This window comes from Sprattus sprattus (assembly GCF_963457725.1).
Source record: "Sprattus sprattus genome assembly, chromosome: 8".
Taxonomy (NCBI): domain Eukaryota; kingdom Metazoa; phylum Chordata; class Actinopteri; order Clupeiformes; family Clupeidae; genus Sprattus; species Sprattus sprattus.
Genome location: NC_137927.1, coordinates 21,905,618 through 21,918,751, shown reverse-complemented (window position 1 = coordinate 21,918,751; position 13,134 = coordinate 21,905,618). Strand labels below are relative to the sequence as shown.

General features: G+C 41.6%; 1 protein-coding gene across 4 annotated transcripts in view; it reads left to right on the top strand.

The window, feature by feature from the left end:
• dgkza (diacylglycerol kinase, zeta a) overlaps positions 1-13,134 on the top strand; it is a 101,485-nt gene that overhangs the window by 59,238 nt on the left and 29,113 nt on the right. For all 4 annotated transcript variants that reach the window (XM_080843608.1, XM_080843607.1, XM_080843606.1 and 1 more), the window contains 3 exons: positions 2,140-2,240; positions 4,556-4,635; positions 7,460-7,529. In XM_080843608.1, the coding sequence (XP_080699734.1) occupies positions 2,140-2,240; positions 4,556-4,635; positions 7,460-7,529 (251 nt within the window). The remainder of the gene's footprint in view (positions 1-2,139; positions 2,241-4,555; positions 4,636-7,459; positions 7,530-13,134) is intronic.

The following is a 13,134-nucleotide window of genomic DNA, read 5'->3' as shown; positions in this document are numbered from 1 at the left end:
AATGGCATGAATACACATTGCTTCATTTGTGAGCAATGTTCTTTTTCATTGTGTTCATTATGTTGCCTTCACTTGGAGAGACAGGCTAGTAGCTCAGACTGTTATAAAAAGAAGCCTACATCAAATATGCTGTTTCAAACTTCCCAGAGGAAAAAAAAAAGAGCGAGTCTCCAGGTGGCCACTTCACCGTGGCAGGCAGGTTTGAAGCAGCTGACAGCTTTGCCTTGTCTACCTCTGACTAACAGGGGAATAGACAATTGGTTGTCATCCAGTGAGATGTCAACTCCCCAGTGAGGCAGAAATCCAAGAAAGCACATCAGCACAGTGTACGGGTGAAGCTTGCTGTTGGCCCGTGTTTATTCATCTGTCTCTCTGATACCCACCGAAGCAGAGACGGGGTCATCAGGCGACTGAGGAAAAGAGATAAATGAGCTCTCGTGTATCCTATCATCCCTTTTGGAAGCATGGCATCAGCATTACTTATGGGGTCGAATGCAAATACAGATCCTGGGGAGATTTATGCATACCTTGATAATGTGACATGAAAGCTCTATATGATGTTACTGTTCAGAGTTTTTAACCTTGCTGTTCCGCTGGATCAACAAGAATGTGTTTGATAGCACACATTTTCTCGTGAGCACACATTTCTCATATGGTCTGATAAATGCTAGACCTCTAGATAACTTGAGGAAGTGATCTTTGATGACACTCCGGGGGAGGCAAATTAGGATGTCAAGTGCCACCACTGGAAAATAAGACATAAATTCTGTTATACTTCGATGTAGAGATTGACGTTATTCTTCATACAAGGTCATCTTATAATTTCTCACTTTATGATTGAAGAGGTGCACAGGTATGTGTCACAGACATCGCTGACTTGGTGTGATTTATTGAATCTTATCGGACTCCCAAAGTGCTGACAAAGATAGGCACTCTAGATGTATGGCTGCTGGGGGGACGGTTAGAAAGAATATACAAGCAATGGAGCTCCATCCACTTCCTCTAATGTATCTGATCAATTTGTCTTGTTATTGGAGAACTGTTGTTTTTCACTAAATGGATCTTCATTGAAGCAGAATAGTTTATATTTTATTAGTGGTATTATATTATAATAGTTTATAAATCACTCTATGTACACCCCCCATTCTTTTGCACATTCATTGTGAGGAAAACTAGAAAAATTGAATATTCAGTAGACAAACAGGCCCTGTTAGCCGTGACCGTAATAAAATGATCTTTTCCCAGTGTGATCACATTGTACCTCTTGACTAATTACATGCTTGGATGAAACTGCAAAGGCTCTAGGAATCGACACAGAACCGCCTAGCCATTACAAATCCTCAATTATAGAGTAGAAGATGGAAGTTGAGACTAATTCAATTACCGTGGTAACAGCACACTCATTCAGAGGATGTTATGTCATTTAGACCTCTGAATGCAGTACCCTCTTCCTTTTGGAGGGCAGTGATAAGATGGAGACAATTTTCTGTGACAGAAAATTCAAGGCATTTATATCTTTAGTGGTGTGAAGAGGTAGGAAAGACCTTCAACAGCCCCTTGAATTAATCACAGAATTTAGAGAAGATGACCACATTATCAAAGTGTCATGTTTTCTAACAGCAGTCAAAGAGGGGGGGGGGGAATAAGTAAACTGTGTTTCTGCCATATTTTTTTTTCATAATACTCTGAGATTTGCACCAGATGTTGTACGTAAACTGCTTAAGTAAATGCTTTCTTATAAATGGCAGCTTTCTTTGTTTGGCTCTATGCCGATGTCTGCAAATTCACTGAAAGACAGGTTCTCTACCACTGTTTTTATTCCTAACATGTGCCTCAGTCTGGCACTACCAGACAGAAACCCCAGGCACACCCATGCATGACAGTCATGGGAGAGGGACACACTTCATATTAATTTAGAATTTGTGATCATTATGCAAATAGACCGTCATTAATTATGAAAGGAAGCATCCCAGTTTGTATTGTTTAATTGAAAGTGATTCCTGTGAGAGAGGAGATGCGTTCTGCTGTAGTCTGTACTCACCTATGAAAGCAATTCATTTGCATTGTTCTTTTTCTTCAATCCTGTAATATGTTATATTATGGTTTTAATAAAATTTGAACTTTCTGTCTTCCCAACAGCCAACAGCCTTTTCCAGAGAGGTTGCGGATCCGTGTGAATCGCATCAGCATGCATGACTATGAGGCCCTGCATTATGACAAGGAGAAACTCAAAGAGGCTTGTAAGTACACATACAATTCTGCTCGCACATAGTCACCAGTGTGTCCCCAGTAATTTTACCAACAGCATATGCTGTTCGTACCTGGCTGACAGTGCGTGACTGACGGTTTTTAACACTGATACTGTGTGATTGTGTCTCTGAGAGCACCAGATTGGATTACATTTTCAGGATCTGTCTTTTTTTACTACGTATATATTTATGCCCTTTGTACATGATTGAGCATGGAAATGTCAAAGCTTAAACTTTTCTCCAATCAAAACATATTCAATATATACAGTGTCCACTGATTTATAAAACAAAAGCTTCCAGCCGGATAGTGATATTTACTGTCACATGAATGTCAATACAAACATCTGCCTAGATGTCAAAGGACACATCCTGGCCACTAATCATTACATGGAGATGTTCATCAACTGTGCTGGGCTAATTGTGGAGAAGGGAAAAAGGTTTGTTTGATTAATCGATGGCCAGCAAAGGTCCCACAGAAAGCAAAATACCTTGTTGTCTATTCCTGGTTGTCTGACACTGGGTGGGACACAGGCTCAGAGCTCTGTCTGTCACCTCCCTTTTTTCAACCTGCAGCTGTATGAGATTAGCAAAAGCGGTGCAGTTCTGTTTAGCTCCGGCCAGCCATCAGGCACTAATGAGGGGAAGAGCTCGTTACTGCTGCTAATTGATGCCCTACGGACCCAGGTGCCCATATTCTTGGCAGCTGTGGTGGTGACTTGGCATTGACTATCCTTGTCAGAAAAAAACTGAAATCGCTTCAACCTCAGTAGAGCTTTCTGTCAGTCTCTACCTGCACAGAAGGTTCTAGATGGAAATAAATGTTGTGCTTATGCATTCATGGCTCTTTCCAGGCTAGTACCCTGAGGAGTTTCTTGCCTGGAAAGATGTTTTGTTTGACTGTTTGAGCTCTGGTGGCCTGCATCTGTTTAGCCTGGAGTAAGAAGTTTGTTGGACAACTCCTCTGGGTATAGCCTGAATGGGAATGAGCAGCCTACACTCTTGTTGCCTGCTGGGCAAATGCATTTTAATTTTTGTTTTCACATTTTCAGTTGGTTATTCAATTCCTAGACTAATGTAATTGGATGCTGCCTGCCATTTGTATCTCCCCATACACTAGGTGTCACCACATTCACAAACCAAATTGAGATCAAACAGATCAAATTCACAAGCAAGGGATAACGTGGAGGGATTTTGATAAAAATGGTTACTAAAAATACTGATGTTTTTCATCCACATGACATGAAATAATAGATTTTCTTGGAAGAATGTAATTGGAGTGATTTGTGTGGAGATCTGTCCCACAGACCTTCTTACTGTATTGTACCCTTCCAAAAGGTCTATGTAAACGGTTCTAGGCATTATGCAATATTATTTGCACTGTTGCAGTAGGGAATGGTGCATTTGTGTCTTGCTTTAATCTTACTGTTTGTAATCGCTCTTCTGTATCCCTGATGGTACACATGAATCTGCAATGGTAAACAAGGCTGGCTTTTGCTCTTTTCACTTGCCTTTGATCCAAAAATATATCAAGCTGCTGCTACCCTTTTTGCTGTTGTCACAGTTGCCTGACACCTCTAAAGAGCTCTGACTACAGAGCCAGAGCCAGAAAAGAAAGGAGAGAGTGAACTTGAATTGAATTAGAGACTGACTGTTTAGCGGTTGCTAAGCAACCCGAACATTCCACAGTGAAGAAGTCTGTCTTTCCCCCATCCCCCAACCCACTTCTCCCACTCTCTGCCTGGGATTCTTGAAGACCTCCAGAGGCATAAGCTTTTTAAAATTCATAAATCTGTGTTTGACAGGCTACAAGTTATTCACTTAAAACTATGTTGCAATATTCTTAGATTAGCTTTTTGACGAGAAGAGGAGCTCATGACTATTTACCCTTATGTTTAATAATAAAAGTAATAATATTAAGAATGATCGTAATAGCTTTAGTTGTAATACTTGTTTTCAAATAGTGACACTAACTTCTAAAGCACCTTTCATGCGAGGCTGTCACAAATGTCGTAGTTGAATCAAGTGCTTTAGATAGAGGCAAAATAATATGTATTAATTAATGTATTAATATGTATTCTGTGTTTGTGGGGTGCTTTTAAATATATTTTTTGTATTTTATGTTTATGTCAGTACATGAGTATATGGCAAGTAAAGCTCTAGGCAGCAGATTTTTCTGTCTCCTAGTATTACTTGCAGACATTGGGCAATTTGGGTCAAGTGTTTACTGAGAGCCTGACCTCAGGTGTGCATCAGTATGTAACACAATGTTTTTTTTCCTTCTCTCTCCCCATCTATTTGTCTCTTAGCCATCCCTCTGGGGCTCATCGTGGTCCCAGGAGACAGTGACCTGGAAACATGCCGCTCTCACATTGAGAGGCTACAAGAGGTAAGGACAGTATGTAGGGAGAAAGACTGTCAGGATAAAGTAGGAGAGAGTGTGAATGTGAGAACACAAAGAAAAAAAAAGATAATCAGTGCCATGCATCACGGCTTGGTTTCCCAACACATTATTTTGCCCACTTTGCTGGACCTACGTGCAAAAGTACATTTTCAAGGGGACAGTGATGTAACTGCGCATAAAATAAGGGAACCCATAACCTCTCCTTCTCTCCCCCCCCCCCCCCCCAGTTTTTAATAAAATACCCAATGCAGTAAATAGTGCATGAAATTTGTGGGGCGGAATAGCCGCCTCGTTGTGTGGTGCGACTGCAGTGTGTTTTTCTTCTCTCCAGTCTCAAAGTATGCTAACCCAAACGTGCCCTTAGACATGCTGTGCTGGGATGCCCACAGGCCTGATATAGTCAATGCATGATGGCTCTTAGTATCAGCTTCATGTCATTTTGGTTCATTTGCAACAAAACATTACTTCACTGACCTAACTAACATATTGCTTAATGGCTAGAGGTGAATTGGTATTCCTGCTTTAAAGCATTTCAACAAGCCTTACATACACCAGATAACTGAAATAATCATATTATACACTGGGCAACACAAAATGGAATTTTGTAATTGAGAATTACTTAATATTCCCATTGGTAATCATTTCACAAATACTTTTTGGAATATACTAAGCCTTGTGATTCTATGGAGTGTAATTGTAGGAGCGCTGGGAGTGGAGTCTTATAAACTCTCATGCAAATGTAGTATCATCTCTCTCATAACGATAGACTGGCCAAATTAATTTAAAATTTGATGTGAGTGGAAATATACTGAGGCGCAGCACTGACGTTGGTGCATTTTCCCCTGATTTACAAGGGCCCTTGAGCTGTGTATGTCTTGATGTGGTGCTCCCTGTCTAATGCTGTGGGCTCTTCCACAGGACTTTATCTCTTTTCAACCCTCATTTCAGCGACTGGTGCTCCAGGTTTGTAATAAGACAGCTGTGAATCCTGGATCACCACGAGGAACCAGTCTGAAATGGGGAAACTCCCTCATGAAATGAAAGCTCACCTCAAACAATATATCTCTCAAGAAACACTGAAATATGTGTGTTTTATTTTGTGAATTTATAGCTAAAATGAAATTTGACACTTTCACACCCAATAAATACAGAATATCTCTAAGAATATGAGCTTTTTCATGGGGAAGTAATTTTGCTTCAGTGTAGAGGGAGCTGTTGAAGTAGCCTAATCCAAATATCTGGTTCTAACAGATGCTGCAACTTCCTGCTTCTGATTAGCCAGATGCTTTTTGTTTTCTCTGCAGGGGATCTGTTTCTACGGATCCTCTGCAGTATTGTTAAGCCAGTTGGTAATGGAATACTGTAACCCATTCAATTATTAAGAACCTCTTAAAGACCCACCTCTCCCACTTTGTCTCTTCCCTGATAGTTCTGCGTATGGGTTTTGGTTTACTCTCCCCAGATTTTCATAGCAGTCCCCATTTCATCAGGATCTTCTCCTCCTTGTTCCTCTATGTCCCTCCCTGTGACTCTGTGCATAGCATTCAATTGAGTCTAGGTCAGTGGTGTTGGGGAATAAACGAAGTGGGGAGAGCATCATAAAGTATCAGACCTTCGCAGGTGGCTGTTGTGTGGTTTTATAGCAGCCTTCTCAGTTTGCAGAATTACTGTTCATCTCTGAGAATGGGGTGTTTGCACATGCTCTTTTTCTATCAGTGAGCTTCCCTGATATTCCCTATTGATTGCCTGTGTGAATCCACTGCTCGGTTCATTGTGTTGCATATGACAGCTGGATGAATCAATGGAACATCAACATTGTTACTAAAATCTGCACTTAGTACGAAAATGGGAGTCATATACCTTGTCTGCCATTTTACTACAGTGTAAGTAGTTAGTGATAATTTGTTTTGGTGTCCGATAAACCAAAATTTCTTGTGAAGGAGATAAAACAGAGTATAGAGAAGTTGCCATTATGAAAACAGTTCCCCCCACTCTTCATAACCCCACTCCGGTACCTATGGTCTAGGTTTGTCATTGTAGTCTAGTCTTTGCATGTATGTTACGGTTGTGTGTACGTTTAATTACTTTGTAGATGTTGTTGCATGGTTGTGTTGACGTATGTGATGCTGATGTTGGTTGTGCATGGGGCTTTAAATCATTATGAATTCTAAGCACACAGTGTCTGATATTTCCAGTGCAGACATCTTTGTAATTGGGTCAGGAGAAGACATGGCATCATCCCATCATAGCTGCATCCTATTATTGTTTCTACATAGCAATGAACATTAAAAACAAGCTGCTTTAGCAGTCTTTATCTGGCATCAGGGTTAGATCATTTGCAGTTCTGTGTTTACACAAGCAACTGTGGAGTAGAGGGATCATTTCTTAGTGGTATTTTTCTTACTATATCATTAACACAGCAATAACAAGCATACATATCCCTCTGCAAGTTTTGATATTCATCCTTCATTTATCAGAGCAGCTAAGGATACAATTTCCAAAAGAGGAAAGTGATGAACCTGGTTCTTCACTGTGCAAGTATATAACAGCCATCTTCTGGAAGTTCGTATAAATGTTTCATGTTTCACAGAAGCCCTTCTGTGGGGCTCCCCAAAGGCAGAGCTTTGTGAAAGGGCAGTATTACACCCAGCCTGAAACACAGAAGGGTTTCATTATGCCAAGCTTACGCCTTAGCTAATAGACCAGCTGCCAGGACAAAATGGGGTTAAGTCTCTTCAGTCTCGTCTCTGCTGTAGTCTGTAGAGGAAACTGCCGTAGAAATAATCTTGTTGCCCACTTTTTCTCCTAGGAGGGCGATGTGAACAAATCGAAGACGCTGTCCTCTCAGAGGCTTTCACCAAAGTGGTGCTTCCTGGACTGTAAGTATGGGTTTCTATTGGAGCCATGTTATTATCTATCACCTTCTTTTGGTCTGTTTTCTTTCTTAAACCTCCTGTTCAAATCCTTTGTCCCTCGGATACTACGACCTCTCTCCATGGCAGCCATTAAATCAGGCCATTGTATGTCAGAATTAGATGCTAGTATAAGGCAACACTATTACATTCATTGGAGAGAAATTGCTGGAATTCAGCAGTGGACAGAGTGCCTAAGTATAAGCTGGTCTGCTGGTGACCTTGATAAAGACAATGACTATGACTGACCAAACCAAAGCCGCTGTAAGCTGTCATTAAAATTAAAAGTTGAATTGTCTTTATGATCCCAGAGCTATATCTTCTCTTCCTGACTCCATATAGACCTGTCATCTTTTGTTGCGTTATTTATTAGCAATATGGCGACAAACAACTAAGTTGTTGCATACTTGCAACTTCGTTCACTTAAACCACTTCAAATCAAATCAAATCAAACTTTATTTGTACGGCGCATTTCATACACAAAGGTAACACAATGCGCCTCACAGTAGGAAAGAAGGGAAATAAAGGGGGGGGGTTACAAATACTTGTAAAGAGACATAGATAGATAAATAAGTAAACGTTCCATAAATGTAAAATAGATACATTTTACATGATAACAGGGCATCACATAGCAACAGGGCATCACATAACGCATGTCAACAGGGCATCACATGTCAACAGGCGACACATGTCAACAGGGCATCACATGACAACAGAGCATCACATGACAACAGGGCACCACATTTCTGTTGTGTTCTGTTTGCCGGGGCCGTACATGCATCCACTCGGCAAACAGGAAACACATTTGATGTAGCGGTACTTAATTGGGGGTTACAAATACTTGTAAAGAGACATAGATAAATAAATAAGTAAACGTTCCATAAATGTAAAATAGATACATTTTACATGATAACGGGGCATCACATAGCAACAGGGCATCACATAACGCATGTCAACAGGGCATCACATGTCAACAGGCGACACATGTCAACAGGGCATCACATGACAACAGGGCACCACATCTCTGTTGTGTTCTGTTTGCCGGGGCCGTACATGCATCCACTCGGCAAACAGGAAACACATTTGATGTAGCGGTACTTAATTGGGGGTTACAAACACTTGTAAAGAGGCACGGAGTCGTAAATAAATAAATGTTTCAAATATGTTAAATTAATACATTTTTACAGTGAGTGATAAGCCAGATAAAAGAGGTATGTCTTGAGTGTATGTTTAAATGTATCAACCGTTTCAGCCATTCTTAGGTATTCTGGCAGAGTATTCCAAAGGCTGGGGGCATAGAAGCTAAAAGCTGCTCTCCCATGTCTCTTAGTCCTAACTTTTGGTACTATAAGGAGATCAGTGCCGGAGGACCTCAGGGTTCTACTGGGTGTGTACCTTGAGAGCATGTCTGTTATATATTCAGGTGCTTGACTATGGAGTGATTTATAGACTAGTAGGAGAATCTTGAAATCTATTCTAGAACTAACAGGTAACCAGTGCAGGGATTTTAATACTGGTGTGATGTGCGCTCTCCTTCTTGTTTTAGTGAGGACTCGCGCTGCTGCATTCTGTATTATTTGTAGTTGACTAATGGCTTTTTTTGGTAGACCAGACAAAAGAGAGTTACAGTAGTCTAGCCTGCTTGTGATAAACGCGTGCATCAGTCTTTCGGTGTCAGCCTGAGCGAGAAACGGTTGCACCTTAGCAATGTTTCTTAAGTGGTAAAAAGATGTTTTAATTATATTTTTGATGTGGGTTTCAAAATTGAGATCTGAGTCTAATATGACACCTAGGTTTTTGGCTTGGTGCTTGGTGTTAAGTGCTACTGTTTTTAAATGTGCAGATAGTTTATCTCTTTCATTTCTTTCACCAATGACTAATACCTCTGTTTTATCCTGGTTGAGCTGGAGAAAGTTTTGTGACATCCATACATTTATATCAGAAATGCAATTTACCAAGCAATCAATAGAGCTGTAGTTGTTGGGTGTTACAGAAATATAGAGCTGGGTGTCATCCGCGTAACTATGATAGTCGATGTTGTGCCTCCTTATTACACTACCAAGGGGTAGCATGTAAAGACTGAAAAGTAAGGGCCCTAAAATGGATCCTTGAGGGACCCCACAGGTCATAGAAATGTTTTTGGAGCTGTGGTCTCCGAGGGCAACAAAGTATTCCCTGCCTGTTAGATAGGTCCTAAACCAGTTTAGGACTGGACCAGCGAGGCCAACCCACTTTTCAAGTCTGTCAATAAGGATATCATGATCAACAGTATCAAAGGCTGCACTAAGATCCAGAAGGGCCAGGACAGATAGCTTTTTAGAGTCAGCATTAATCCTGAGATCATTTACAACCTTGACTAATGCCGTTTCTGTGCTATGATTGGATCGAAAACCAGATTGAAAAGTGTCAAAGACACAATTAGCATCTAGGAAAATATTTAACTGTTTAAAGACAATTTTTTCTAGGATTTTGCTAAGAAAAGGAAGGTTGGAGATTGGTCTATAGTTGTTTAGAACAGAAGAGTCTAAACTGCTTTTTTTCAACAGTGGTCTCACCAAGGCGGTTTTAAGTTCTGATGGGAAAACACCTGTAAGCAAGGAACAGTTAATAATGGCTAGAATGTCCTTAGATACAGAGTCAGAGATGGTCTTAAAAAATTTGGTGGGAATGGGATCAAGAGGGCATGTAGACGGCTTCATTTGTGATACTACTTTGTTCAGCGTTTCTATATCAGTCAGTGCAAAAAAGCTAATACTGGTACAGCATGGTGGAGGGGGATCGGAAAACAAAACATTTGGAATTTCTTGAGCAATATTATTTCTAATGTTTGTTATCTTATCTCTGAAAAATGCTGCAAATTCCTCACATTTGGAGGTGGAAAAAAGACTATCATCTACTTTGGGTGCAGGGTTTATAAGGCTATCTATTGTTGAAAAGAGGACTCTGGAATTGTTAGAGTTTATAGATATCAACTTAGAGAAATGATCCTTCCTAGCATTTCTTATTGCTTTATTAAAAACTGAGAGTTGATCCTTAAAAATATCAAGGTGGACCTGTAGCTTGGTCTTTCTCCATGTACGCTCAGACCTTCTGCAGGATCTCTTAAGTTTAATAATTTCCTCATTTCTCCATGGAGCTTTTTGTTTGGCTAAAACCTTTTTTTGTTTCAATGGTGCTACAGAGTCAAGTGCTGTCCTTAATTTTGTATTTAGAGTAGTTACTAGATCATTAACACATGATGGCCCCGCCTCTGGTGTTTTTTTATTAGTTATGTCTTGTCTAGTTATCATTATTTTGAAATTCTCAGCTGCTGCAGAGTTAAGATAGCGTTTCTTAATAAAACTTTCGGCACTATTTTTAACTTTAGGTACCAGTGCTGTAAAGAAAATACAAAAGTGGTCAGAAAGAGCAAGGTCACAGATAGACGATATAACAGTCGTAAGACCCTTTGTAATAACTAGATCAAGGGTGTGGCCACGGTTGTGAGTGGGTTCAGTGATGTGTTGGGTAAAGTCCATGGAATTTAAGAGATTCATAAAATCCCGGGCCTTTGAGTCGTTCCCATTATCAATATGCATGTTAAAATCGCCAGTGATAATAATCTTATCGTAGTTTGTGTGGATAATGGAGAGTAGTTCTGAAAAGTCTGTTAGAAAAGTGGGACATTGCTTGGGTGGCCTATACACAGTTACTGACAGAACAGTAGGCTGGCACTTAAGAACTATGGCATGATATTCAAATGAGGCAAACTCATCGAAGGAGATGCTCCTGCAGCACAGGGCATCCGTGGCTATGGTGGCTGTCCCGCCCCCTTTTTTACCATTTCTAAAGGACTGAAAAAAGCTATAATTGGGAGGGGACGCTTCAATAAGAGCTGCAGACCCATTTATGTTTAGCCAGGTTTCTGTTAAAAACATACAGTCTAATTTACGTTCACATATAAGATCATTAATGAGAAATGTTTTGCCTGATAGTGACCTAATATTTAGTATTGCCATTGAAATATTTTCTGGATATACTGGGTCACAGGAAGGAGGAATATGCCGGGGTATAGATAGAATATTTGCTGGGCTTCTATTTTTAGTATTGTAACTATGGCCTTTGTTTTTAATTAGGCGTCGAGTAGAGATTAAAACTGGAATAGGATTATAGGTGCATGCCATAAAATTATATGAAGCAGCCTGTTCTGAGGTAGTGGAATCATATAGGCCTAATGCACTGTAGAAAACATTGACAGATTCAGAAGCATTTTCATAGAAAGTGTTAGAGTTACTACCTGGGGGGCATGAGTCTGTGATGTTTTCTACAGGATGTCAGTTCTTTAGGGTGGTCCTCATGTTGTCTGACAGCACACTGGCTCCGCTCCGGTTCGGGTGGAGGCCATCATGCTTCAGCAGGCTGGGCCTCTCCCAGAACAAGTCAAAGTTATTAACAAAGCTAGTGTCTGATGAGGCGCAGGTTTTTTGCAGCCAGGTGTGGAGTTCGAACAGTCTGGACCATCTCTCCACACCTCTCTGGTAGGTCGGGAGAGGCCCAGAGATGACGATCCGTCTTCCTGTGTCTGCGAGGGTGGTGAGGAGTGCTTTGAAGTCTGCCCTCAGGGCTTCTGACTGTCTTGCCCTGATGTCGTTTGTACCTACATGTACAACTATGGTGCTAACCTTGGTGTAGCCAGCGAGGATGCTGGGGAGTCTACGCTGAATGTCACGGACCCTGGCTCCGGGGAAGCAGTGGACCTTGCAGGGGCCGCTTGTCGAAGGGGGGATGTGGACATCTCGGACCATGGAGCTGCCGATGACCAGAGTGGTGGTTGTCACATCCAGCGGGAGAAGTCGTCGAGGGGATGATGATGATGACTGTGTTGAGGGCCCAGGATGGGGAGCAGGGCGGCGTGGGCGATGCTGGTGTTGCTCTGGAGCTGGTCTGCAGGGGCGTTTCGGGGCGGGCTGAGGAGGGGAGTCATCAGGCCCAGGAGGCTCCTCCTGATCCATCAGTGTAGTGTAGCGGTTCCTCAGTTGCAGGGGTGGGCCTGGCTCATTGTGTCGTCCCGAGCGTCTTCCATCCCGCTTGCTTTTGCCTGTTGTTCTCCATGGCTGGTGAGGAGTGGAGTTCACAGGCAGGGTGGTCTGGGTCCCCATCAGTGTGTGTTCTGGGTTGGTGTGCATGCAGGGTGGAGAGGGATTTAGATGTCCAGTGTGTGTGTGTGTGTGATGAGGACCCACGGAGACAATGGAGTCAATAAACTGCTCATCCAGCTTGATCTGGTAGAGTGTCGCTAACCTGACTTCGAGTTCTACTACCTGCTGGATGAGTAGGAGGCAGGAGTTGCATCCAGGTGCACCACTGACGGGAGGCATCGTGGTGATGTCAGATGGCAGGCAAAACTTGCGTTAATGTGTTTTGTTTGCTACAATGTCGCGGTGACTCGCGGTGAAATAGTTAAACGTTAAGCTTTACCTGGTGTTTGTTTGCTAGACTTGCTAGCTGTTCAGAGTCCAAATGAGGACTAGTAGTGATACATTTAGTTTAGTGATCTATACAACTCCGAGCTCACAGGAAGAAGCAAAAACCT